The sequence below is a fragment of the Molothrus aeneus genome, chromosome 1 (assembly GCF_037042795.1).
Source record: "Molothrus aeneus isolate 106 chromosome 1, BPBGC_Maene_1.0, whole genome shotgun sequence".
In the NCBI taxonomy this organism is placed as follows: domain Eukaryota; kingdom Metazoa; phylum Chordata; class Aves; order Passeriformes; family Icteridae; genus Molothrus; species Molothrus aeneus.
Genome location: NC_089646.1, coordinates 342,263 through 370,015, shown reverse-complemented (window position 1 = coordinate 370,015; position 27,753 = coordinate 342,263). Strand labels below are relative to the sequence as shown.

Sequence of the window (27,753 nt, the reverse complement as noted above, 5' to 3'; positions counted from 1 at the left end):
CAGTGTCACAGCCAATCACGGTGCCACCCGAGGCCATTGTCCCTCCCCCCAGCTCCCAGGAGGTGACACACACAGCCGGGGGTCTCTGTCTGGTTTATTGGGGGCACCTACGCGGGGGTGACATGCAGGGGTGACACGGGACAAACACAGCACACGCTACGGGGCGGCCGGGCAGTGCAGCCCCCGGAGCCCTGCGTCCCCTCCCTGGGCAGGGGTGACACTGCCGTGTGTCCCCTCCCTGTGCGGGGGTGACACTGCCGTGTGTCCCCTCCCTGTGCGGGGGTGACACTGCCGTGTGTCCCCCGTTTGTGCGGGGTGGGGGGCTCGGGGACGCACGGCCCGGCCGGACGGGGGTGGGGGCACACGGAGGGTCCCGACCCTCCCTCAGCCGGGCCGTCCCTGGGGACACGGGGGGCACACACGGAGCCACCGGGCCCCGCAGCCACCGGGGGGGTCCCGGCGGGGACACACGGCGGGGACACGGCGGGGACACACACACACACACACACACACACACACACACACACGGGGGGGGGCAACACGCGTGTCCCAGCGCAGCGGGACCCCCCCGACACACACGTGACGTCCTGGGGACAGGACCTGGGGACACACCTGTGCACACCTGTGCACACACACACACACCTGTGCACGCCTGTGCACACACACACACACCTGTGCACACCTGTGCACACACACGCCTGTGCACGCCTGTGCACACACACACACACACACCTGCGCACACACACACCTGTGCACGCCTGTGCACACACACACACCTGTGCACGCCTGTGCACGCCTGTGCACACACACACACACACACACACACACACACACACCTGCGCACACACACACACACCTGTGCACGCCTGTGCACACACACACACACCTGTGCACACCTGTGCACACACACACACACACACACCTGCGTACACACACACACACCTGTGCACGCCTGTGCACACCTGTGCACACACACACCCGTGCACACCTGTACACACACACACACCTGTGCACGCCTGTGCACACACACACACACACACACACACCTGTGCACACACACACACCTGTGCACGCCTGTGCACGCCTGTGCACACACACACACACACACACACACCTGCGCACACACACACACACCTGTGCACGCCTGTGCACACCTGTGCACACACACACCCGTGCACACCTGTACACACACACCTGTGCACACCTGTGCACACACACACACACACCTGTGCACACACACACACCTGTGCACGCCTGTGCACACACACACCTGTGCACCCCCCCGCCGCCCCGGGGCTCGGGGAGCAGCACGAGGAGGAGGAGGAGGAGGAGGAAGAGCAGCACAGTCTGACAGTCCGGGGCAGGGGCCCTGGGGTGAGGCGGGGTTACGGGGGGTCCCGGCGGCCCCGAGCTCCCCCGCGGGCCGCCGGCACCGAGGGCAGTGTCCGTGGGGCCGGAGCCCCGGCGGGGCAGGCCCCGGCGGGCTCTGGGGACCCCAGGGCTGGGGGCTCTGTGTCCCGACCCTCAGGGGTCCCAGGGCTCTGGGGACCCTGGGCTGGGGGCTCTGTGTCCCCCCATTCCGGGCTCAGGGGCCCCAGGGCTCTGCGTGTCCCACGGCCTGGGCTCTGGGGGTCCCACATGCTGGGGACAGGGGTCCTGCAGCTCTGGGGGTCCCACGTGCCAGCCTCCAGGGCTCCCAGGGCTCCCAGGTGCCAGGGTGGGGGGCTCCGAGGGCTCTGGGGTTCCCACCTTCCAGAGCTGGGGGTCCCAGGGCTCCAGGACTTGCAGGGTTCCGGGGGTCCCACGGTCCGGAGCCGGGGATCCCGTGGCTCCGGGGGTCCCGGGCGGCGGCGTCCAGGGCCGAGGGCTCCGGGGCTCCCACACTCCGGGCTCGGGGGTCCCCCGTGCTGGGCTCGGGGGGTCGCGTGTCTCGCGCTCTGAGGGCCCCAGGGGTCCCACGTCCTGGGCTCCGAGGGCTGCGGGGGTCCCGCTTTCCGGGGTCGGGGGTCCCGTGGCTCCGGGGGTCCCGCCGCGCCCCGGCGCTCCCATTAGCTGCCGGGGTCGGAGCAGTGTCTCTGCAGCGGGGGGGTCCCCGGGGGGGTCCCCGCGGGCGGGGGCAGCGCCCCGGGCAGGGAGCGGCGCCGCGGGGGGGGCGGCTCCAGCAGCAGCACCACGTCCGGGGGGTCCGGGGCGCGCGGGGGGCGCGGGACCTGCGGAACGGGGCGGGGGGGGGGGGGTCAGTGGGGGGGGCACCGGCAACGGGGGGGGGGCCGGGGTGCGCCCCCCCCGATACCGACACCCCCCGGGGGCAGGGGGACAAGGGGGCAGGCACAGGAGGGCGGCACCCGCAGTCCGGGGGCTCGGGGGTGACCCCAACACACGGTGGACACTAAGACAAAGTGATGCCCCCCAAACCAGCACACCCCCAGTCTGAGGGGCTCGGGGGTGACCCCTATCCCCAGAGTCCGGCAGTGGAACCCCCCAGGCCAGGCGCCCCCCGGTCCCTCCTCACCTGAGCGAGCGGGCGGATGGGGGTGATGGGCAGGGTGGGGGGCAGCGGCCCCGGCGGGGGCTGGTGCGGGGAGGTCACGGCGCTGTAGGCGGGGGGCACCAGCACCTGGCGCTGCAGCAGATGCACGATGGAGGAGATGTCCGAGCTCAGCCGGGACTCCAGCCTGCGGGGCAGCGGGGCCGCCGCGGGATCAGACGGGAGACCCCCAGCCCATCCTTCCCATTGCCCCCCAGGACCCCCGGCACCCCCAGCCCATCCTTCCCATTGCCCCCCAGGACCCCCGGCACCCCCAGCCCATCCTTCCCATTGCCCCCCAGGACCCTCGACACCCCCAGCCCATCCTTTCCTTGGCCCTTCAGGACCCCCGGCACCCCCAGCCCATCCCCCTCCCATTATCCCCCAGGACCCCCGGCACCTCCAGCCCATCCTTCCCTTGGCCCCCCAGGACCCCCGGCACTGCCCCTGTCCCACCCCTCTCTCAGGTGACTCGGGGGGCTCAGCCTGACCTGGGGGTCTCCCCTTCCTTCTTTTCCTGCTCAGGGTTCTCCAGACCCCTTTGGCAATGGGGGGGCTCCCACGGGGTCCCACTGACCAAGGCCCCCCTCGGGTCCCACCCGACCCCCCAGATTTACCTGTTGAGCTGTTTCTGGAGCAGATCCAAGCGGGATTCCAGGTCGGAGCGCTGGCGGCGGGTCAGGGTCGGGGGGGGATTTGGGGGAGCCCCGTGGGAACAACGGGGGAGCTCCTGGTACTGGCGGCCCCGGCTGTCACCCCAAAAACTGAAGATGTTGGAGACCCCCGAGAAGGCGCCTGGAAAAGGAGGGGGGCGAACGGGTTTGGGGGGGGTGGGGAAATGAGGGGGGAGGTTTGGGGGATCCAGGGGCCTGGGGGAGGGGGGGGGGCTGGGGCTTTTGGGGGGCTCCACAGCCTTAAACAGGGAGGGGAGGATTGGGACCCCCCTGCCCAATCAGAGACCCCTATCCCCACCTGAGGGGGTGCAGGGGCAGTTGGGGGGGAGGGCTGAGAATGGGAGGGGGATCCAAGGTTTGGGGGGCAGCTCTGGAACCCTGAGTGAGGAGAGCAGGAGAGGGGAACCCCTGCCCCAGCCCAACTTTCACCTGGAGGGCTCCAGGGGTGCAGGGGCAGCGTGAGAGGGGGCCCAGGGCTGGGAAGCCAGGGCGTGCTGCAGTTTGGGGGGGTCTGCAGGACCCTGAGCACGGAGGGAAGGAATGGGGACTCCCCAGCCGCAGCTGAGGGGGGCGAGGGGAGCAGCGGACAGGGGACGGGGACGGGGGCAGGGATGGGGACGGCAGCGCCAGGGTTTGGGGCGTCCTCTGAGCCCCGAGGCAGGAGGGGAGGGAGCCCGCACGCACCTGAGAGGGGGTTGCACATGTCGCTGCCCTCCCGCTCCTCGGGCTCGGGCGGCGCCGGGGCGGCGCTGCGGAACGGGGACAGCGCGGTGGCGCCCGGAGGGGGCGCGGGGGGCTCCTCCTCGTCACTGGAGCCGCAGCTGGAGGGGCTGGGGGGGTCCCACTCGGCCGGGCCTCGGGGGGCTCCGGGCGCTTGGCCCCCGCCGCCGTCCCCCCGCAGCGCCCGGGACTCCCCGGGACTGGCGGCGTCTGCAGGGCACAGAGCGGGGTCAGGGCCGGGCCACGAGACGCTGGGGCCACCCCCGGGGGTCCCGGCCCCCGCCCCGCACCTTTCTCGGGGCGCCGGCGGAAGGAGAGCTTGCGGCGCCGCAGGCGGGAGAAGCCTCCGTCCAGCTCGTCGCTGCCCGGGGAGCCGGGGATCATGTTGGTCTGCGGGGGCACGGGGGGCACCGTCGGGGGCGGCCGGACCCCTCCCCGAGCTCAGGACCCCCCGAGCTCCCAGCCCCTCACAGTTCGCTCAGCGCCCCCTCCCTTGCTCGGGAACCCCCACCCAAAATTGCACAGAATCCCCCAACCTGCTCAGGACCCCCCAACCTGCTCAGGACCCCCCAACAACCTGCTCAGGACCCCCAGCCTCACTCGGGGCTCTCCCGGCTCGCTCAGAATCCCCCAAGACGTCTCGAAACCCCCCAACAACCTGCTCCGAACTCCCCCAACTCCCTCAAGACCCCCAGTTCGCTCAGGACCCCCCTCAGCTTGCTCTGAACCCCCTTATTGGTTCAGGACCACCCATTTCCGGGAATCCCCCGGCTCACTCGGACCTCCCGGCTTGCGGGGAGGGGACCCCCCCCCGTTTTTTGGAACCCCAGCCCCCCGGGCCCCCCCTCACGTCGCGCAGGTTGAAGGTGATCTCGAGGGTGCCCCAGAAGCGGTCGGAGAACTCGGGGTACATGTCGAGCACCTCGAGCAGGTCCTCGCGCAGGATCTTGTGCAGGTCGCAGTAGGTGAGAGCCCGCACGTCCGCCCGCGACTTCCCGGGCCGGGCGTGCAGGTGCAGCGGCTCCCCGAAGGTGTCGTTCTTACCTGGGGGGCACGGGGGGACCGGGGCTCAGCACTGCCCCCGCCACCCCTCGGCTCCCCAAGGGGTCCTTCCGAGCTGGGGACACCCAGGGAGGGACCGAGGGGAACCCCCGGGCACCCGGCTGTGAGCGGCGCTGGGGGAACCCAAAGGGGTGACCCCAAAGCTGGGGGGGATCCGGGAGGGGCAGGAGGCACTCGGGGTGCCTGGGAGCCAGGGTGTGACTGGGGGGGACACTCAGGGTGTGCTCAGGGCTGGGGGGCCCCTGGGGACAGGGGGGTCAGTCTGGGCTTTGGGGGGTCCCCAGGAGATGGGGGGGGGGTCAGTCTGGGTTTCCCCCAGCACTGGGGGGTCCCCAGAAGATGGGGGGTCACTGTGGGCTTTCCCCAGTATTGGGGGGTCGCCAAGAGGGGGGTCAGTCTGGGCTTTGGGGGGTCCCCAATAGGCAGGGGTCAGTCTGGGCTTTGGGGGGTCCCCAGGAGATGGGGGGGGTCAGTCTGGGCTTCCCCCAGCACCGGGGTGTCCCGGGATGGGGGGATCCCTCGGCAGGCAGGTCTGGTGTCACCCGAGGAGCACCGGGGGTCTCCAGGAGATGGGGTGTCACCTTGGGGACACCCAGGACCCCCAAAGGCAGCGGCTGCTGCCCCACGGGGCACTGCGGGACCCCAGGGTCCCTTCGGGGGGCTCACCCAGGATGGCGACCACGACGTCGCCGCGCAGGATCTCGATGGAGCCGCGGGAGATGAAGTAGAGCGCGGTGAGCACGTCCCCGGCGTGCACCAGCGTGTCCCCGGGGGGCGCGTGGGTGGTCTTGAACTTCATGGCCAGCGCCCGCAGGCAGCCCTTGGTGGCGCCGCGGAACGGGGCACAGTTCTGCAGCAGGCTGCGGTTCAGGTGCAGGCAGATGTCGGCCTGCAGGCACTCGGGGAACCCCTTCAGCACCTGGGGAGAGCCGGGGGCTCACGGGGGGCACAGAGGCCGGGGGGTCCCCGGGTCAGGAGCAGGGCAGGTTTTAGGGGTCCTGGAGGGTCCCGCTGTGGTCACACCGATGCTGCCGGTGCTGGAAAGGCTCCCTGAGGAGGGGGGCTGACGGCCAGGGGGGAGTTTGGGGGTCCCACGGGGGTTTTGGGGTATTTTTGGGGGTCTCACCGTGTTCATGTCAGTGCTGTTGGTGCAGGACCAGGTGTGCTGGAAATGCTCCCTGAGGAGGGGGGGTTAGGGGTCCCGGGGGGGTTTGGGGTGTTTTGGGGTGTTTCTGGGGTTTCTTGGGGTCTCACCACGTTCATGTCAATGCTGTTGGTGTAGGACCAGGCGTGCTGGAAGAGGGGCTGAGGGACGGGGGGGTTGGGGTGTTTCTGGGGTTTTTTGGGGTGTTTTTGGGGTCTCACTGCGTTCATGTCGATGCCATTGGTGTAGGACCAGGCGTGCTGGAAGAGGGGCTGAGGGATGGGGCGGTTTAGGGCTCCCGTGGGGGTTTGGGATGTTTCTGGGGTTTTTTTAGGGTGTTTTTGGGGTCTCACCATGTTCATGTTGACGCCGTTGGTGTAGGACCATGCATGCTGGAAGAGGGGCTGAGGGCTGGGGCTGTTTAGGGCTCCCACGGGGTTTGGGGTGTTTCTGGGGTGTTTCTGGGGTTTCTCAGGGCCTCACCGCGTTCATGTCGATGCCGTTGGTGTAGGACCAGGCGTGCTGGAAGTACTCCTCGAGGCGCTGGCGCAGCGGGTTGGGGATCTGGTGGAAGCGGATGAACTCGCGCACGCGCAGCATCTGCGTGTGGTAGCGCGCCGTGCCCGAGTACAGCCGCTGGATGATGGCCGACACGTTCCCGAAGATGCTGGCGTACATCAGCGCTGGGGGGGCAGCGTCAGGATGGCACCCCCGAGCCCCCCAGACCCCCACTGCCACCCCCCGGCCTGGGGGACAGGGTCCCCGTGTCCCCGTGTCCCCAGGCACGAGCGCCCGGTGGTGGCCGAGGCGCTCCCGAGGACGCTGCCCTGCATTGGTGCTGGGGGGCCGTGTCGGGGGGCTCTGCACCCCCAAAGCCCCCAACCCCCCCCCCAAACCCTCACTGCTGCCAGGGCTGGAGTGTGGGGTACCCATCACTGTGGAGGGTGCCCTTTGTCACTGGGGGTCCCCACTGTCACAGGGGGGATCCATCACCACAGAGTGCCCCTTGTCACAGCAGTCCCCATCACCACACGGTTCCCACTGTCACCAGACCCCATAATTGTGAGGGTCCCCATGGTCATGGAGGGGCATCATTGTCACACTGGTGCCAAGAGTCATCCAGGGAATTCTCAGATGCCTGAGCCCACCTGTCCCCCAGCACTGCCACGGCCACCACTGACCATGCCCCCAAGTGCCACATCCACACAGATTTAAATCCCTCCAGTGATGGGGACACCACCTGGGCAGCTGTGCCAGGGCTGGACAGACTTTTCCAGGAAAGAATTGTTCCAAATTTCCACCCTGAGCCTGCCCTGGCCCAGCCTGAGGCCGTTCCCTCTGCTCCTGTCCCTGCTCCCTGGAGCAGAGCCCGACCCCCCCGGCTGTGCCCTCCTGGCAGGAGCTGTGCAGAGCCACAAGGGCCCCCTGAGCCTCCTTTGCTCCAGGCTGAGCCCCTGCCCAGCTCCCTCAGGGACTCTGCAGCCCCTGCCCAGCTCCCTCAGGGATTCTCCAGCCCCTGCCCAGCTCCCTCAGGGACTCTGCAGCCCCTGCCCGGCTCCCTCAGGGATTCTGCAGCCCCTGCCCGGCTCCCTCAGGGACTCTGCAGCCCCTGCCCGGCTCCCTCAGGGATTCTCCAGCCCCTGCCCAGCTCCATTCCCTGGACTCGCTCCAGCCCCTCCAGGGCTCTCCTGCTGGAGGGGCCCAGAGCTGCCCCCAGGGTTCCAGGGGGTCCCTCAGCAGGGCCAGCACAGGGGACAATCCCTGCCCTGGGCTCGTGTCCAGCTGCTGTCACCAGCCCCTGTGCCCAGCCTGGAGGTTCCATGGGGCTGGTGTGACCCACAGGTGTCCCCAGCCCGTGGATCTCTGCTCAGCCTCCTGTCCCCCAGCAGAGCCACCTCCCACCCAGCCGCGTCACCTGAGGACAGGCCACGAGGGGCTCTGGTCCCCAGAGCATCAGTGAAGGTGCCAAACAGGGCTGGCCCCCAAACTGAGCCTGGGGGTGCTCCCACACCCCCCATGTGTGTGGGTACAGACACAGGTGTTGCACACAGGTGTGGGGATACACACACACAGCTCTGCACACTCACAGGGGCTCTCACACCCCATGGCCCCTCCCATCCCATCACCCGATGCAGATGGAGATCTCCTGGAGCTGGTGTTGGGGGACGGGTCCAAGGCCCCCGGGGCTCTCACACACACACACACACACACACACACACACACACACACACACACACACACACACAGAGTCACACAGCTCTCTCTCTCTCACACACACACACACACACACACACACACACACACTCACACACAGGTGCTCACACACACCCAGGTGTGGAGCACACACACACAGCTCTCTCACACACTCACACACACACACACACACACACACACACACACACACACACACACACACAGCTCTCTCACACACACACACACACACAGCTCTCGCACACACACACACACACACTCACACAGCTCTCTCACACACACACACTCACACACACTCACACAGCTCTCTCACACACACACACACACACACACACACACAGCTCTCTCACACACACACACACACACACACTCACACACACTCACACAGCTCTCTCTCACACACACACACTCACACAGCTCTCTCACACACACACACACACACACACTCACACACACTCACACAGCTCTCTCTCACACACACACACTCACACAGCTCTCTCTCTCACACACACACACACTCACACAGCTCTCACACACACACACACAGAGCTCTCTCACACACACACACACACACACTCACACAGCTCTCACACACACACACACTCACACACACACACACACACACAGCTCTCTCGCACACACACACACACTCACACACTCACACAGCTCTCTCACACACACACACACACAGCTCTCTCACACACACACACACACACACTCACACACACTCACACAGCTCTCTCACACACACACACACACACACAGCTCTCTCACACACACACACACACACACACTCACACACACTCACACAGCTCTCTCGCACACACACACACACTCACACACACTCACACAGCTCTCTCACACACACACACTCACACAGCTCTCTCACACACACACACACACACACACACACTCACACAGCTCTCTCACACACACACACACACACACTCACACAGCTCTCACACACACACACACTCACACACACACACACACACACAGCTCTCTCGCACACACACACACACACACACTCACACACACTCACACAGCTCTCTCACACACACACACACAGCTCTCTCACACACACACACACACACACTCACACACACTCACACAGCTCTCTCTCACACACACACACACACACAGCTCTCGCACACACACATACTCACACACACACACTCACACAGCTCTCTCACACACACACACACTCACTCACAGGTGCTCACGCCCCCAGGCGTGCAGGCGCCCCCACTCACACCCCGGGGCACTCACATCCGATCAGCATGACGCAGATGGAGAAGATCTTCTCGGAGTTGGTGTTGGGGGACACGTTGCCGAAGCCCACGCTGGTGAGGCTGCTGAAGGTGAAGTAGAGCGCCGTGACGTACTTGTCCTTGATGGAGGGCCCGAAGCTGCCGTTCAGGGGCTTGCCGATCTGCTGTCCCAGCGCGTGCAGCCAGCCCGTGCGCTGCCCCTCCACGTTGCCGATGGCGTACCAGATGCAGGCCAGCCAGTGCGCGATCAGGGCGAAGGTGCACATCAGCAGGAACAGCACGGCCGCCCCGTACTCCGAGTACCGGTCCAGCTTCCGCGCCACCCGCACCAGCCGCAGCAGCCGCGCCGTCTTCAGCAGCCCGATCAGCGTCGTGGTCTGGGAGCGGCAGGGAAAGGGTTACAGGGCTGGGGATACCCAACCCAGGGCACCCACAGAAGGGAGAGGGGGCCTGGGGGGGTTTCATCCTCTCTCCCCCCATCAGCAGCCCCACCCGTGTCATTGTCTGGGGGACAGGAAAAAGGGGGGGGTCGACAGTGAAGAGACACCCTCAGGACCCCAAAAGGGTGGGGGGCCCCTGCCCCAAGCCAGGCACCTCCATTCTGGGGTCTCCCCCTGCCCCAGGTGCCCCCCAGGCTGAAGGTGTCTGGGGAGGGAGGAAAGGGGGGGTCACCAGAGCCAGAGAGCCCCCACAGACCCCTGGTAGGGCAGAGGGGGCCATGAGCCCCTGTCCCCCTCCCCATACCAGCCCCAGTGTCCCTGCTGTCCCACCCAGAGCAAAGGTGGCCTGGGCAGGGGGTTCGGGGGCTCTGGGCAGGGCGTTCGGGGGGTCTGGGCAGGGGGTTTGGGGGGCTCTGGGCAGGGCGTTCGGGGGGTCTGGGCAGGGGCTTCAGGGGGCTCTGGGCAGGGGGTTCTGGGGGGCTCTGGGCAGGGGGTTCTGGGGGGCTCTGGGCAGGAGGTTTGGGGGGCTCTGGGCAGGGGGTTTGGGGGGCTCTGGGCAGGGGGTTCAGGGGGGTCTGGGCAGGAGGTTTGGGGGGCTCTGGGCAGGGGGTTCTGGGGGGCTCTGGGCAGGGGGTTTGGGGGGCTCTGGGCAGGGGGTTCAGGGGGCTCTGGGCAGGGCGTTCGGGGGGCTCTGGGCAGGGGGTTTGGGGGGGTCTGGGCAGGGGGTTCAGGGGGCTCTGGGCAGGGCGTTCGGGGGGCTCTGGGCAGGGGGTTTGGGGGGCTCTGGGCAGGGGGTTCAGGGGGCTCTGGGCAGGGCGTTCGGGGGGCTCTGGGCAGGGGGTTTGGGGGGGTCTGGGCAGGGGGTTCAGGGGGCTCTGGGCAGGGCGTTCGGGGGGCTCTGGGCAGGGGGTTTGGGGGGGTCTGGGCAGGGGGTTCAGGGGGCTCTGGGCAGGGGGTTCTGGGGGGCTCTGGGCAGGGGGTTCTGGGGGGCTCTGGGCAGGAGGTTTGGGGGGCTCTGGGCAGGGGGTTTGGGGGGCTCTGGGCAGGGGGTTCAGGGGGGTCTGGGCAGGAGGTTTGGGGGGCTCTGGGCAGGGGGTTCTGGGGGGCTCTGGGCAGGGGGTTCAGGGGGCTCTGGGCAGGAGGTTCGGGGGGCTCTGGGCAGGAGGTTTGGGGGATCTGGGCAGGGGGTTCAGGGGGGGTCACCAGAGGCACTGTGGTGTCCTGGCCTGGGGGTACATGCGGGACCCCCAGGCACTCCCTGCGGGCAGACCCAGCACCCAGGACCAGCCCCCACCACCCCAACATCCACCCCAGCACTGGGGGCATGGGTGGGACCCCTAGACACACCCCAGACCCCCAGAGCAGCACTGCCCGGCCAGCGGGGCTGGCAGCCCGTGTCCCCGTGTCCCCTGTCACCTCCTCAGAGCCAGAGCCGAAGATGAGCAGGTCGAAGGGGATGGCGGCCACCATGTCGATGAGGAACCAGCCCTTGAAGTAGTGGATGGCGATCTTGGCGGGGTGGCTGACCACCTCCTCGTTGGAGTTGACGTAGGTGGTGCGGAAGTTGATGAGGATGTCGATGATGAACATGATGTCCACGATCAGGTCCACCACGTTGAGCGGGCTGCAGGAGTAGCCGCAGTGGTGCCGCTGCGCCTCCTCCGAGTCGCTGAGCAGGAAGGCGGCCGAGTAGGGCGTGAAGATGGCCGTGTAGATGACCAGCAGCAGGATCAGCCAGTCCCACACGGCCTTGAAGGGGCTGTAGTGCAGGATGGTCCAGCGGTGGATGCGCGGCGCCTGCAGCTTGTACTCGGGGAGCACATCAGCGCCCAGGGACAGCACCTGGCACGGGGGGACACGGGGCTCAGCCTGCACCCCAACACCCCACAGCACTCTGCCCCGGCCACCCCAACCCCGACCAGTGCCTGGGCCAGGGGATGGTGGCCTTGGCCAGGCTGGGTCAGGGCTGGACCCAGGTGTTCTGGGGGGCCTTTACAACCTCAGCAGTGCTGTGACACTCTGGGGTGAGGTGTGACCCCAACAAGGGCATGTGGGGGGCTGCAGGGGGGCAGTGCTGCTGCAGGGCTCACACCCCCAGCCTGGGGACAGGTGGGCACCTGGGTCAGGATCCTCCTGGCCAGACCCCCCTGACCCTCCTGCCCAGCCTGCCTTTGCGCTGGGTGCTCATCACTGGACCTGGTGGTCTTAAAGGTCCTTCCCAAAACCAACGTTCTGTGACTCTGGGGGGGCAGAGGGAGCCCAGCACGGGCAATGAGGGGTGCAGGGACACCACCACGTGTGACCAGGGGTGCCAGGGGGGGACAGGGGGTCACAGGGGGGACCATGGCCCTGCACAGCACAGAGCTACCCCACAACCCCCTCGTGCCCCACAAATAGCACCAGGGCAGCTCCCACCCCACGGTGCTGCCCTGTGCCCCAGCTCTGTGCCCCCACCCCCATCGGGGGGCACAGCCTCCCCCTGGCATTTCCACCGGGACAGCACAGACCCCTCCCCACGCGCCAGTCCCTGTGCAGAGCACCTGCACGTCCTTGTGGGGTCCTGGTCACCCTGGGGGTGCTCCACAGGGTCCATCACCCCGCACAGCCCCATGGCAAGGGTGAGAGGCGACAGGGGCGCCCCACGCCCCCCGCCCTGTGCCCCACAGGGGTCACAGCCTCCCTTCTGCCCTGTGGGGGTCACAGTGCCCCTGCCCCTTCTGCCCTGTGGGGGTCACAGTGCCCCTGCCGCCCCGGGGTCCCCTTGCCCCCCCGGGCCCATCGTGGGGCTCCATCTGCTGCCGCAGCACCAGGAGGGGATGGGCGTCATCCCCCCCGCTCCCCCATCGGCCCCCAGCCCGAGGGGACCCCTGGGGGGGCCGGGGTGCCCCCGTCACGCAGAGCCAGAGCTTTATGTAAGCCCCGCACCCTCCCGAACCATGCCGAGGACACGGACGCGGCCCCCACAGCCCCCGCCAGGTCTCGGGTGGGCACAGAGCCCCCACCTCCGCGGCACCCCCGCCCCACCGGCCGGGTCAGGGGGCGCAGGAAGGGCCGGCACCGGTACCTGCTCCTGCTGTCCTCCGTGCCCGGTGCCATCGCGGCGGAGCCCCAGGCAGGCGCTGCAGAGCGGGACCCCGGGCATGGGGCAGGGCCCGGGGGGCGGCCCGGCCCGGGGGGGCGCGGGGGAGGCGCCCGGGAACTCCTGCAGCAGCTGCAGGAGCGCGGGCAGCATCCTCGGGATGGGGCAGCGGGGTCAGCCCCCGCCGGCCCGGGGCTGCCAGGGACCCCCCCGGCCCGGCCCCGCGCCCATCGCGTGCCCCGGGACCCCCGGTGGGAGCGGGGACCCCCGGCGGCGATGGGGACCCCCGGTGGGAGCGGGGACCCCCGGCGCGGTGCGCCAGCCGCGCTCCGCCCGAGCCGACAGGAATTATTGGGGCGGAAATTTTTCCCAGGCTGCTCCGCTGCCGCCGCCACGGCCACGGCCAGGGCTGCCCCCCCGGCCCCCCAGCGCCCCCCGGGCCCCCCGGCTGCGGGGACAGCGCGGGGACAGCGCTGCGGCTGCGGGTGCCCTCGGGCGACACGGCACGGGCTGCGACATGTCACAACCCCCGACAGCCCCCGGGCACCCCCAGGGCACCCAGGAACCCCCACCTGCCCCAGGTGTGCGGGGACAGCGCTGCCCATGGCAACGAGCGGGGCGTCAGGGGCCACACCCGTGCCAGGGACACGCAGGGGACACACCAGGGACACACCAGGACACGCCAGGGATGTCCCCCACCCGTGCGGTGCCCACAGACTGGAATGCGGGTCCCATCCCAGCCAGAACATGTCCCCCACTGCCACAGCCCCCCCGGGACACAGGCCCCGTCACCTCTGTCCCCAGAGGCCACCAGCCGCGGTGGCCTCGCGGGGAACAGCCACGGGGTGCTGGGACACGCGGTGCTGGCACCGGGACACGCGGTGACACACAGTGACACAGGCAGCCCAGCCCGCCCCAGGGACACACAGCGATGGCACTGGGACACACGGCGGTGCTGCCGCGACACGCGGTGACAGCGCCGGGACACGTGGTGACACGCGATGACAGCACTGGGACACACGGCAGCTCCTGCGTCACAGCCGCCACCCCCACGCGGGGGATTCCCGCTGCCACCCGTGTCCCCACGCACCGAGTGACAGAGGGACGAGGCCACCCCTGCCCCGCGTGCGGGGGTCCCCGCTGCCACCCCCTCCTGGGGGGCTGCACCCCAACACCCCCCGAGCCCCAGGCGCGCCCCCCGGGGGTGGCACGGATGGCACAGGGCCCTGGGGACACGGGGGGTGACGGGTACCGGGACACGGGGGGTGACAGGTACGGGGACACGGGGGGTGTGACAGGTACGGGGACACAGGGGGTGACAGGTACGGGGACACGGGGGGTGACAGGTACGGGGACACAGGGGGTGACAGGTACGGGGACACGGGGGGTGTGACAGGTACGGGGACACGGGGGGTGACAGGTACGGGGACACAGGGGGTGACAGGTACGGGGACACAGGGGGTGACAGGTACGGGGACACGGGGGGTGTGACAGGTACGGGGACACAGGGGGTGACAGGTACGGGGACACGGGGGGTGTGACAGGTACCGGGACAGGGGGGGTGTGACAGGTACCGGGACAGGGGGGGACAGGTACCGGGACACAGGCGGTGACAGGTACCGGGACACAGGGGGTGACAGGTACCGGGACACGGGGGGGGTGACAGGTACGGGGACACGGGGGGTGTGACAGGTACCGGGACACGGGGGGTGTTACAGGTACCGGGACAGGGGGTGTGACAGGTACCGGGACACGGGGGGTGTGACAGGTACGGGGACACGGGGGGTGTGACAGGTACGGGGACACGGGGGGTGACAGGTACGGTGCACGGAGCCCCCCCCGGTGCCAGCGGGGAGCCCGGGGGTGTCCCCTGGGGGGGACCCCAGCCCCGAGCCCCCCTGGCTGTGCCGGCTCGGGGGGAGGGGCGGGCAGGGGGGACAGCGGGGGAGGGGCGGGGGGCGTTTCCAGCCACCAGCCGCTCCCGCCGCTAAATTTATCGCAGCTGCCGCGGCAAAGTGGGACAGAGCCCGGCCTGCGGCGTGGGGGGCGGGGGCCGCGGAAGGCCCCGGGGGCGGGGGGGTCCCGCCGTCTACAGGGACAGACCCCCGCCCCCCCCCGAGCCGCTGGGGGTGGCCCGCAGCCCACCTGAGCTCGCCCTCAGCTCGGGACCCCTAACCTGGACCCCCGCTCAGGCACAGCCCCCCAGGATACACCCAGAGCAGCCCCTGCCCCTTCCCGGGGGCCTCAGCGAGGCCGAGGGACTGTCCTGGCACCCCCTCCCCGTGCCAGCCCCCCGCATGCACGGGGGACACGCAGAGTCCCCCTGGCCGCAGCCGTGGGGTCTCCAGCCCCCCAAATGGCGGGGCAGCCCCCAGCCCAGCGTGTCCCCCCTCCACGGGGACAGCCCCCAGCCCAGCGTGTCCCCGAGCCCTGGGGACAGTCCCCACCCTAGCAGGGCTCGGGGGTGCCATGAAGAGGGGTTGGGGACACCCCAAGCACGGCTAGGACCCCCCACCCGTGGCGCGTATGTCGGGACAGAGCCGATATGCGGCGACATCCCGAGCGCCCCGGGCCCGGTGCCACCCCCCCGCCCCGACACCCGTCAGTCACGGTGACACAGATGGCGGCGGTGCCGGTGACACGTTCGGCAACACGCGGCGACACGTCCCGCCCCGGTGACGCGTCCCCGACACCTGCGGTGACACCGCCACCCCCCGCCCCCCCGGGACACCCGGCGCCGCACCTGCCGCGACCCAGACACCTGCGCCCACGGGCACCCCAAATACCGGCCGGGACAGGGACAGGCTGCACCCCCCGAGAGCCCCCCGAGACCCTGGCTGGGACCCCTGCACCCCCGAGAGCCCCCCGAGACCCTGGCTGGGACCCCTGCACCCCCGAGAGCCCCCCGAGACTCTGACCGACCCCCCTGCTCCCCCGACACCCGGGCTGACCCCCCTGCACCCGGCCGGGCCCCTCAGCACCCCCCGGGGCACCGACCCCCCCTCTGTCGCTGCCCCGTCCCTGCTCCCCCCCAGCCCAGCAGGGACCCCACCCCTGCTCTGGCAGGGACCTGAGAGTCCCAGAGCCCCAAACCCTGCCCAGCAGGGACCCCACAGCCACAGAGCCCCAAATCCTGCCCCAGAGAGTGCCCCACAGCCACAGAGCCCCAAATCCTGCTCCAGCAGGGACCCCACAGCCACACAGCCCCAAATCCTGCCCCAGCAGGTACCAGCACCCACAGGCGCCCAACACCAGCCCTGGCACGTACCCCACCCCTCCCTGGGCAGCCGACACCTCCCTGGGTACCCCACACGGGCCCTAACCAGGCCCGGGCACCCACCGCATGCCCCACCAGGGTCCAAGACCCTCAGCCGTCCCCAGCCTGAACACTGACACCCACCCTGTCACTGCCCCTGAGGCGCTGGGGGGCCGGGGACACCCCCAGCCCGAGGGACACTGACCCCCATGTCCCCACCCGGCAGCTGTCACCCGCTGCGGGCACAGCGGGGCACTGCCAGCTATTGCCAGGTGACACCAGAGCAGTGTGGGGACACCCCGACACGGACATCCCGTGCTGGGGACCCCCCCGCCGTCCCCTCCCCGCGCTGCTGTCCCCGGTGCCATGGGGTACTCACGGCGCTGAGCTGCGGCGTCGCAGCCCCCTCGGGACCCCCCGACATGGGCACGGGGCACACGGGGCCGCCCGGGCGGGCAGCGACACTGGCACCCGCTGCCTCTGGCGCCCGTGGCACGGTGGGGGACAGGCCCCGTGACAGGGTGACGTCCCTGGGGGACGGGGTGACGTCCCTGGGGGACGGGGTGACGTCCCTGGGGGCGGTGCGCCCGCCCCAGCCCCGACCCCTGCCCAGTGACGCTGGCACTGACCCACACCCACCCCAAAGCCACGGCCACGGCAAGGGAACGGCTGCAAGGAGCCGGGACACTCTGGGGACCGCCGGGGACACTCTGGGGACCGCCGGGGACACAGCAGAGGCCGCGCCAGGCACGAGCCGTTACCCCGCGGCACACCACAGGCACCGCGGCACAGCGGGACACGGCGCCGGGCCCGGCCGTGGCACCAGGTGGGCAGTGCGGACCCATGAGGGGGTTATGCCCCCAACCCCCGGGGGCACTGGGGGACCCCAGATCCCCCTGGACCCCCAGAGCCACCCTCCACAACCGCCAGTGCCCGGTACCCCCGGCACCCCCGGTACCCCACGGCCCCTGCGGGAGCCACTTCCCCAGCGGGGACACGCCAGACCGCCTCGGGACCCCCAGCCCCCCGCAGCCTCTCAGAGCCGCCTGCTGCCACTCCCCGTGCCAGCCCTGCTCCATGTGCCCCAGCCCGGCGTGGGGACACCCCGCACCCACGCGTGGCAGCAGAAATCGCGGGTCCCTGTTCCCACCGTGGGGGGAGAGCCCCCCGAAAATCCCGGGACCTCCAAACCCATCCCAACGCTCCGGCCGCGATCCCCGGTGCCCGCCCCCCTGTCCCCCATCCCGGCATGGGGACACCCCCGTGCCCGCGAGCCGTGGTACGACGGCGGGGCCCCGTTCCCAGCGCGGGGGGACCCTCGGAGCCGCCCGGAGCCGCCCGCAGCGCCCACCGCTGTCCCCAGCGCTCCGTGCCCTCCATCCCGCCGTGGGGACAGCCCCGGCACGCCGAGCCCGCGCACGGCGCAAAGACAATGGGACCCCGGTCCCCGGGGGGGGGCGGACCCTCCCCAGAGCTCCCCGATCCCCCGGCGACCCCCAGAGCCGCTCCCCACAACGCCCGGTGCCCCCCCGCCCCGTTCCGTTTCCCCCGTGCCGCCGGGGGACGCCCCGGGACCCCGAGCCCACGTGCGCCGCTACAAACCGGGGGTCTCGCTCTCCTCCCGGCGAGGACCCCCGGGACCCCCGCGCCTCCCGCGCCGCCGAACGCGGCCCCGGCCGGCCCGTACCTCCTGTGCCACCAGGCTGGAGACCCGCACGGCCCGGCGGACCCGCTCCCGCCGCTCCCCGTCGGGGCGCTCGGCGCGGTCCCCGCTGTCGCGCCGCGCCGGGGCCATGGCCGCGCTCCGGGGGTCCCCGCGCCCCCCCGGCCCTGCGCGCGGCAGATGGAGCGGGGCGGGACCCCCCGAGCCCTCCCCGCCGCTCGCCCCCGCCGGGCCCCCCCGGCTCCAGCCCTCGCCACTCCCCGGGGGAGGGACCGGGAGCGCCCGGGAACGGCCCCGCGGGGACTCCGGGCCGAGGTGGGGCGCGGGGGCCCGCGGAACCGGTGCCTTCCCCGCCTGCTCCACAGCCACCCCCTGCCCGCGGCACCGCGGCCCCCCAGGATCCGGGAGGGATCCCCGAAGTGTGACCGGCACAGCGCTGTCACCGCGGGATGGGGACGGGGAGGATGACGGGGACAGTGGTGGTGGGGACACGGACGGTGACGGGGACACGCACGGTGACGGTAGCGGTGAGCTGGCCCTGGCAGCCCCGGCTGATTCACGGCTCCCGATGTCCCCGTGTCCCTGGCCACTGCCCAGCCCTGGCAGTGCCCCACGGCTGCGCCCGCCCGGCCCCCCCGGGCACCCCCAGCCCCGACGAGAGGGACCTGCGGGGCAGCGGGTCCGGGGTCGGCAGGACTCGTCCTGCACTGGGGGCCCTGGTGTCCCCAAGCCGCCCCAACAGCCAGCGATCCCCAGTGACACGTCCTGGCTGGTGGCACCGCCGGGTCCCCACACCCCCTGAATGGGGCTGGGGTCCCCCCGCCCTATCCTGCTCCACCCGGGGATCCCCTCCAGAACGGAGCAGGAGTTCCCGGGGGTCCCATGAGCCCTGGGGGTGTCACGGCCACACCAGGCCCCTGTCACTGTCACCTAGAGCGCGGTGACCTTGACGGGCGCTTGGCTCCGGCCCCGCGGGTGAATCACGGTGCCGCTGCAGGGACACCCTGTCCCCCAGAGCCACCGACCCGAGGGGCCGAGCCGTGCCTGAGCCGGGGACAGCCCCACGGCCCCTGTGTCCGTGTCCCCTGCCTCCGTGTCCCCTGTGTCCGTGTCCCCTGCCTCCGTGTCCCCTGTGGCCGTGTCCCCTGCGGCCGTGTCCCCCGTTTCCCCGAGCACACAGCCGGGGCACCCCGAGACTCCCCCGCCGTGCCGGGGGCACAGCCCGGCCCGGTGACCGCAGCCGTGCTCCCCCGTGTCCCCTCACGGCCCCGTGGCTCCGGCGGGGAAGTGGGAGCGCAGTGTCACCCTGGCGGCACAGTTAACCACGGCCGGGGCAATCAAGAGGTTCCGAGAGGAGCTGGGAGGCGGGGATGCAGAGTGAGGGGGGTGCCACCCCCAGAAGGGTCCCTCCAGCCCGCAGAGGGTCGCTCCGGCCCACAGAAAGAGTCCTCCGCCCCACCGAGGGCCCTGCGGCTGCTCCAGCACCGGCGGCAGGGCCTGGAGTTCCGTGTGGGAGCGGGGATCCCCACGGGGCCCCTCACGTGTGCGGGCAGGTGCGGGGCCGGGGGAGCCGAGGGGGCCGGGCAGATGCGCCGGGGCTGCTCCGTCCCCCGCCAGCTGCCGGGGACCCCGGGGACAGCCCGGGCCGGGGCGGCGCGGGGCGGGACAGACAGCGGGTCCCCACCCCGCACGGCCCTCCGGGGATGCCCGGAGCCGCCGGCCCCCCCGGATCATTAGCGGAGGGAAATGAGGGTGTAATTAAGCGGCGCCTCCTGCTCCCGCGGCAGATGGCGGTTACACAACGGGCCGCGGATTAGCGGCGGCCGCCAGTGCCTGGCACCCGGCAGGCACGGCACCGGGGCCAGGGGAACAACGGCACCGGGGCCAGGGGAACAACCGCACCGGGACCGGGGGCACGGCAGCACCGGGGCCGGGGGTACGGCAGCACCGGGGCCGGGGGTACGGCAGCACCGGGGCCGGGGGTACGGCAGCACCGGGGCCGGGGGTACAACGGCACCGGGGCCGGGGGTACAACGGCACCGGGGCCAGGGGAACAACGGCACCGGGGCCGGGGGAACAACGGCACCGGGGGGGTGTTCGTCCCCTGCATCTCACTTGGAGCCCCCCAGGGCCTGTCCTGGACCTGGCTGCCCCCAGCCACGGCACCCACCTCCCCAGAACACCACGGTCACGACGCCCGGCCAGTGCCCCCAGCATCACCGAGCCACCTTGGCACCGCCTGGTCACTTTGGCACCACTCGGTCACTTCTGGCATCACCCAGACACTTTGGCAGCACTCGGCCACCTCCAGCACTGCCTGGACATCTTGTCGTGGCTCGGACACTTTGTCACTGCTGGGCCATCCTGGCACGGCCTGGCCACACTGAAACCGCCCGGATGCCTCGGTACAGCCCAGCCATGTCTGCACCATGTGCCACCTCTGGCACCTCCCGGGCACCTGGCCTCACCTGGCCACCTCCAGCAGCACCTGGCCACCGTGGCATTCCCTGGTAACCTTTGTCACCGCTTGGCCACCTCTGGCATCAGCTCCAGCATCACCCGGTCAGCTCCCACCCACCCCGGGGCCCTCCACAGCCCCAGGGCTCACCGCGTCACCCGTGTCCCCCGGTCCGGGTCTCACCTGAGTGACCTTCTCGGTGACGTTGTGGGTGCGGTCGCGCAGTTTGGTGGGGGCGATGATGGGCCGGGGGGCCGGGGGCGGGGCCAGGAGCCCCCCCGGCTGCAGGTCCATGAAGTTGAGGGTGATCTGGGGGATGCGGCCGATGGCCCGGAACCGCGCCAGGTCCGAGTCCGACGTGGAGTTGAGCAGCGCGCTGCGCACGGCGGCCACCGCGCCTGCAGGGGACACACCGGCACCGTGCTGTCACACGGCAGGGGCACCGTCACTCGGCACAGAGCCTGGATCCGCGGGGCAGCTCCCACAGCTCCCCCGGGCTCCTGCGGCAGGGATCCCACGGCAGGTGAAGGGAATGTGGAGCCCCAGGGCGGGGACAGACCCCCAGCCGGGTGCCACCAGCCCGTGTGCCAGCGGCCCGTGTGCCACCGGCCCCCCCAGGGGCCTGCAGAGCTGCTCTCAGTTACCTTTAATGTCATTACAATAACTGTCCCTTATCTTATTACCCTTAACGAGCTCTGGGGCCAACGAGGTGACTCCGAGGAGATTCCCAGGGTGACTCCACCCTGTGGCTCAGGGGGCTGCAGGATGGGCCAGGAGCGTCTGGGGTGATTGGGGGGGTGTCCCCAGCCCCTGCTGTGGGGTGGTGGGATGGGAGTCCTCAGGGTCCCTGGCTGTGGCTGTCCCCATGTCCCCAGCCCCGGTGGCTGTGACTGTCCCCGTGTCCCCAGCCCCGGTGGCTGTCCCCGTGTCCCCAGGCCCGATTGCTGTCCCTGTGTCCCCAGGCCCGATGGCTGTGGCTGTCCCTGTGTCTCCACCCCGCTGGCTGTCCCTGTGTCCCCCGCCCCGGTGGCTGTCCCCCGTGTCCCCATGTCCCCACCCCTCTTGCTGTCCCCGTACCGGTGCTGGAGCCGCGGTGCAGGCCGGTGCCGGCGCTGGCGCTGGTGTGGCGGCTGTGGCAGCGCTTGTCCCCGTCCCCCTTCATGGCCTCGATGTCATCGACGGACGACGCCCGGCGGAGGCTGCGGAGGCTCTCCCGGGACCGGCGCTCCCGAGAGCGGCTCCGGGCCAGGCTGTGGTTGGCGAAGGCCAGCGCCAGGCGCTCGGCCCGCGGGGAGGACTGCGTCACCGGCGGCTCAGGGTCCCCCATCAGCACCGCCTCGTCGTCGGGACGGTCCCCGGCTCCGGGCTCCAGCGACGAGGAGGCGTCCTCGGGGCCCGAATCGCTGGCGGCCGGCGCTGGCTCCGTGGCCAGCGGCTCCATAACCCCCGGGTCCACGACCACCACGTCCGGCGGCTCCGGGGGCAGCGACTGGCGGCTGCCCGTGAGCGCCAGCAGCTTCAGCCGCAGGGACCGGCTGCGCCCTGAGAGGGACAGCGCTGGGTCACACCCGGGCTGGGGACAGGGGCAGGAGCAGCTCCACACCCCCACCCGAGGCTGCTCCAGCCACAGGGATCGGCTGCACCCCGGAGTCAGGGCTGGGGCCGGGGGCGGGGTCTGACCCTCACCTCACGGTGCTGCCACTGTCCCCACGTGCCCCAAAGCAACACCTGGGACGTGGGGTCAGCAGGACACGGGCTGATGCCAGCCCGGTGGCACTGACCCCATTGCCCCTGCAGGAACCCAGGAGGAGGGTGTGACCCGGTGTCCCTGTCCCCATACCTGGGGTGACCCAGTGTCCCTGTGTCCCCATACCTGGGGTGACCCCGTGTCCCTGTCCCCATACCTGGGGGTCACCTGGTGTCCCTGTCCCCATACCTGGGGTGACCCCGTGTCCCTGTCCCCATACCTGGGGGTCACCTGGTGTCCCTGTCCCCATACCTGGGGCGACCCCGTGTCCCTGTCCCCATACCTGGGGGTGACCCCGTGTCCCTGTCCCCGTACCTGCAGGGCCCCAGGGGGCCGGGGTGACCCAGTGGTTGGTGCTGGGGGTCGGGGCCTCCCCGGGCTCAGGCTCCCTCACGGCCTCGAAGTTGAGGATGAACATGATGACGGTGCCATCCTCGTTCTTCACTGGCACCACGTCCACCAGGCACGGGAAGGAGCTGCCTGCGGGGAGGGGGGACAGTGACATGGGGGAGTGGCACCCCCACCCGGGAGGGCACCCCTGCCTGGCCCCAGACATCCCGGGAGACACTGCCCCTGTCCCTGCTGGGCACCCCCTCCTGGGGAGACCCCTGCTGCCCCCCATTCCTGCTGACCCCCCCTCCTGCCCCGCCCGGGATCACCTCTGCCTGCCCCCCAACGCTGGCCCCACCAGACAGCCCCAGTGCAGCCCCACCGCGGGGGAAACTGAGGCACGGAAGGGGGGGTGCCCCTTTCTCCCCCCCCCAGATGCCGTGGCGTGTCTGTGCGTGGGCAGCGGCGCCGGGGGGGCTCTGGGGGTGCCGGGCAGGGTTAATCCGCTCGGAACTCGTTAACAGCTGTGGCGTTAATCCGGTGCCGCAGCTGGGGGCGGGGGGGGGGATTGGGGGTGCTCAGGGCAGCCCGGGGCAACCTCTGGGGGACGGGGGGGGCATCCTGCTGCCCCCGGCACCCCTCACCCTAAGGGGACGCAGGTGGGAGGTGCCGGGGGACACGCGGGTGACGCCAAGCACCGAGTCCCGCTGACGGTGTCCCCCCGGCTGGCACCGGGCCCGGCAGCCTGGCACGGCGGGTGCCAGCTGGCACCGTCCCCGCTCCCGTGCCCGCGGCGGGGGGATTCCCTGACGCACGCGGGGCCGCAGGCCAGCACGGGGTGGCACGGGGTGGCACGGGGTGGCACCGGGCTGCCGCGGGGTCCTGGCAGAGCCAGCACTGTGAGGGGATCAGTGCCACCAAGCCGGGGCCGCTGCGGCTCCATCCGCCCCCGCGGGGCCGAGAGCTCCGGTCCAGCTGCCGGTGGGGGCTGCTCCCGGGGCACAGCGGGCACGGGGGGACCGCAGTGGCACAGGGAGGGGTACCCCGCTGCAACGGGAACTGTCCCCCTCGCCCCCCTCACCCTCGGTGCACCATCGACCCCCAGAGCTGCGCCCCAAACCCCCCCTCACCCCCACACTGCACCCCCAGCACCCACACCGCTCCCTGTGACTGCACGGGGCACCGGGACCCCCAAAGCGGGGGGACGCCCCTGCCCCCATCCCTGCTCCCCCATCCCTGCTCCCCCCACTGCACCCACTGCCCTGGGACCCGCAGCCCCGCTCCAGGAGCCACCTGCACCCCCAGCCCTGCAGCCAGGCTGGGGACGCCCCTCTGACACGGGGGGGACCCGCACCCCGAGGTGTCACAGTGACAAAGCCCCGATTCAGCCCTTGGTGCTCCCACCCCGCCCCGACACCAGGGGCCACGCACGGGGGTCCCCAAAGGCCGCCGGGGGTGCCGGTGCCCCCTCCCTGTCACCAGCCAGCCCGGGGTCCCTGAGGTGTCCCTGTGGGGACACAGGTGCCCCAGGGGCGCCGTGACCTCCGCGCGTCCCCGGTACCGTAAACAACACGTCGCAAAGACAAATGGCTGCAGCAGCAGCAGCAGCAGCAGCGCGGAGCCGCGGCGGCTCCAGGGCTCCACCGCGGCTCCAGGCAGCAGGACACGGCACCGGGCACCGGCACAACCCCGGGGCTCGGGGCGGGGGCTGCAGGCTGCCGGTGAGCACCACGGCACGATCCCGAGGGCACCGTGGCATGGCAGCGACACCGGGGGCACCGGGAGTCCCTGCCCATGGAGCCTGGGGGGCCCAGGGCAGTGAGGGGAGCCCCCAGCACCCTCACACCGTGGCTGGCAGCACGGGGAGGAGACCCCCGCGGCGGCATCACTGCAGCACCAGGACCCCCAGAGCCAACTCACTGCCAAGGGTCCCTGCCCATCCCAAGGGACAGACGGACCCCATGGACTGCCCCTGTCCCAGAGGGGGCTCCCAGAGCACCCCCAGAGCCCCCACCACACTTACCCTTGGGCCCCACAGAAGCTCCCAAGGGCTGGCAGGGGCAGGGACCCCTCATCACCTCTGGGACCCCCCTGTCCCACCTCTCCCTGGCAGCAGATGGGGGCTGGTAAGGGGTGAGACCCCCACGCTGCTCAGGGGGTGTTGAGGTCTCTGGGGACCCAGGGAAGGCCCCAGGCAGGAGCCCCCTTTCCCCCACGCCTGTGGCACCCGGCAGGCCAATCAGTGTCACCCTAATGAGGGCACAACACGGCTCCAGGGGGGCACCCGTGTCCCCCCCTGTGCCCCAGAGCCCCGGCACCGCAGAGTCCAAGGGGCACAGGGGCGTGCCAGGCACAGCCGTGCAGCAGGGTGGGGGTCCCAGGGCCGGGAGGGGACCTCTGGCCCCGGCCCACCCCACAGGGCTCTGCTCGGCGCTGTGGCCACGCCGGCAGCTGGCACCGGCTTTGTTTACTCCAGCACCGGAACCGGGGCCGTGTGCCCAGAGCGGGGACAGCTGTGGTGACAGCCGGGACACCTGGCACTGGCACGGGGCCACGCGGAGGGGAAGCACCGGCACCACTAAGGCGGGAGCCAGCCCTGCCCGGGCTCTGCGGGGCACAGCTCCCCCCTCCCGGCACAGGGACCTCGGGATGTTGCCTGCCAGGGCGTTCCACACAACCCCGCGGGGACGGTGGCACTGTGACACCAGCTCAGCCCGTTCCAGGTGACACGGCCCCCCGCACCCCCGTTTGTGGGGATCACCGCACCCCACAACCCAAAACCCCGGACCCACGACACGTGGTGCCTCCCTGGGCCCACCTGGCGGCCACCGTGGTACCAGGAGGGGCTGAGGGCTCGCAGGAGGCTGGTGCCCGTCTGGAGCCACCAGCGCCAGGCTCGCACCCTGCTGGGAGCCACCGCGGGGCTGGAGAGCGCTGCGAGCCCCCGGGGCTGCCAGGGACCCCGGGGTCCCACCTGTGCCAGCATCTCCTGCCACCCAGCCGTGCCCCTGTGCCAGCATCTCCTGCCACCCAGCCGTGTCCCTGTGCCCACAGCTCCTGCCACCCAGCCGTGTCCCTGTGCCAGCATCTCCTGCCACCCAGCCGTGTCCCTGTGCCAACAGCCCCGGCCACCCAGCCGTGTCCCTGTGCCCGCATCTCCTGCCACCCAGCCGTGTCCCTGTGCCAGCATCTCCTGCCACCCAGCCGTGTCCCTGTGCCACCATCTCCTGCCACTCAGCCGTGCCCCTGTGCCAACAGCCCCGGCCACCCAGCCGTGTCCCTGTGCCCACAGCTCCTGCTACCCAGCTGTGTCCCTGTGCCACCATCTCCTGCCACCCAGCCGTGTCCCTGTGCCAGCATCTCCTGCCACCCAGCCGTGCCCCTGTGCCAGCATCTCCTGCCACTCAGCCGTGTCCCTGTGCCCACAGCCCCTGCCACCCAGCCGTGTCCCTGTGCCCACAGCTCCTGCCACCCAGCCGTGTCCCTGTGCCAGCATCTCCTGCCACCCAGCCGTGTCCCTGTGCCACCATCTCCTGCCACCCAGCCGTGCCCCTGTGCCACCATCTCCTGCCACCCAGCCGTGTCCCTGTGCCCCTGTCCCCAGCCCAGGCCCCCGGGGGATCAGTGTCCCCCTTGCCGCGGTGCTCAGCGCAGCCCGCTGTCCCCGCTGTCCCCGCTGTCCCCCAGGGCGGTCCGTACCATCTTTGCGGTAGAAGCAGATCTCCACCTTGCGCTCCTCGGCGCCCAGCAGCGCCTGTGCGATCTGGGCGGCGGCGCGGCGCTGCGTGCGGGGCCCGTGCAGGAAGTCGCAGGTGCTGGGCTGCTGCATCACCTCGGCCCGCGAGTACCCGCAGAGCCGGCAGAAGCCCTCGTTGCAGTAGATCACGGCGCAGTTCTCCACTCGCGCGTTCCCGATGATGAACTTGCGGCCTGGAGGGACAGGGGGGCGCGGGTCAGGCCGGAGCCCCCCGAGCGGGGGTCCCCCCTACCCACCCATGCACCCACTGCTCTGGGTTTCCCATGGACACCACGCCATGAATCATCCTGCTGGTTCCCCAGGGACTCCTAAGCTGGTGCCATCACCACCATGGGGACCCCAGAACTGCTGGGATCCCTCCATCATAGGGACCCCATAACCACGGGGACCCAGGGGCTCCCAGCACGGCAGGGACCCCCCAAGAGCAGGGCCCCAACAGCTACAGACACCTCACAGGGACCCCCAACAGCTACAGACACCCCACAGGGACCCCCCAACAGCAGGGACCCCCCAACAGCTACAGACACCTCACAGGGATCCCCCAACAGCTACGGACACCTCACAGGGACCCCCAACAGCAGGGACTCTGGGACCCCCTCATCACCACAGGGACTCCCACAACTGCAGAGACCCCTTAGGGACACCACTACCACGGGGACCCTGGGACCCCAGCACCCCACCCTGAGGGCAGCGGCTCAGCCAGGCCAGACGCCCGAGCACAGCCTGTCCCCAGCAGGTGACAGCCCCAGCCCGGCCCAGGGGCAGTATCCACCCACATCCCTGCCCTGTCTCCAGTCCGGGGGATGCCCAGGGCCTGACCCCAGAGGGGCGCTGGGAACCCCCCGATTTCCAGTCTCCCGGAGCCCCCACTCTGCCAGGTCGCCCTGCAGCAGCTGTTGGGCAGTGTGGGGGGGCACAGGCCAGGGGGACCCCCAGTCCCACAGCAGCCTGAGCTGGTGCTGGGGGCTCCACACCTCGGGGACTGAGGAAGGCCCAGTCCTGGCAGCCCAGAGCCGGGGGCTGCTGGAGGTCCCCCACCAGCGCGCAGGAATCCCCCACCAGCCAGGTTTGTCCCGGCCACCCCAAGCCCACCCCGAGCTGGGGACTCCGGGACGCCAGGGCGAGCAGGGTGCCTCCTGCCGGGCTTGACCCTGTCACCACAAACCCACCCGGGGCCACTGTCCCCTCGCTCCCCTCCCCGCCCGGTGCTCCCCGGTGTCTCCCGATCCCCTGCCCCCGCGCGGATCCCCCTCGGGCCCCCCAGCTCCCGGCCCCGGTGCCCCCCGGCGCCCCCCACTCACTCTGCCCCTCGAACTTGCGGATGATGGTGTCCAGGAAGGTGTTCTGGGGGGCGACGTGCCCCCGCCGCACCGGCATCGTGCCGGGCCCATGGGCAGCGCCGGCGGGGCGGGGG

General features: G+C 70.8%; 1 protein-coding gene across 6 annotated transcripts; it reads right to left on the bottom strand.

Annotated features, from left to right (window-relative positions):
• Positions 1-74: 74 nt before the first annotated feature.
• KCNH2 (potassium voltage-gated channel subfamily H member 2) lies at positions 75-27,753 on the bottom strand. 6 transcript variants are annotated; one of them, XR_010783683.1, is made up of 16 exons: positions 27,641-27,753; positions 26,282-26,512; positions 22,568-22,732; positions 21,583-22,047; positions 20,689-20,903; positions 11,466-11,891; positions 9,608-9,986; positions 6,611-6,810; positions 5,650-5,902; positions 4,772-4,965; positions 4,212-4,311; positions 3,886-4,131; positions 3,145-3,322; positions 2,513-2,675; positions 731-2,210; positions 75-642 (listed from the first exon to the last, which is right to left on the bottom strand). XR_010783683.1 is itself a non-coding variant. In XM_066549713.1 (15 exons), the coding sequence occupies exons 1-15, from the start codon at positions 27,714-27,716 to the stop codon at positions 2,049-2,051; spliced, it is 3,453 nt and encodes a 1,150-aa protein (XP_066405810.1). In that variant the 5' UTR covers positions 27,717-27,753; the 3' UTR covers positions 75-2,048. The 6 variants fall into 6 exon arrangements, 1 of the variants encoding a protein (XP_066405810.1); XR_010783680.1 differs by having other exon boundaries at positions 75-1,064; positions 1,155-2,210; XR_010783682.1 differs by having other exon boundaries at positions 75-1,064; positions 1,241-2,210.

Bases quoted from the DNA above. Each gene is read 5' to 3' on its own strand.
- KCNH2 (XM_066549713.1), bottom strand. From the start codon at position 27,716: ATGCCGGTGCGGCGGGGGCACGTCGCCCCCCAGAACACCTTCCTGGAC. The intron at 11,892-20,688 runs GTGAGACCCGGA...CCCCCGTGCCAG, and splicing joins TCACCGAGAAGGTCACTCAG to GTGCTGTCCCTGGGCGCTGA. The intron at 2,676-3,144 runs GTAAATCTGGGG...GCTGCCCCGCAG, and splicing joins CTCCAGAAACAGCTCAACAG to GCTGGAGTCCCGGCTGAGCT.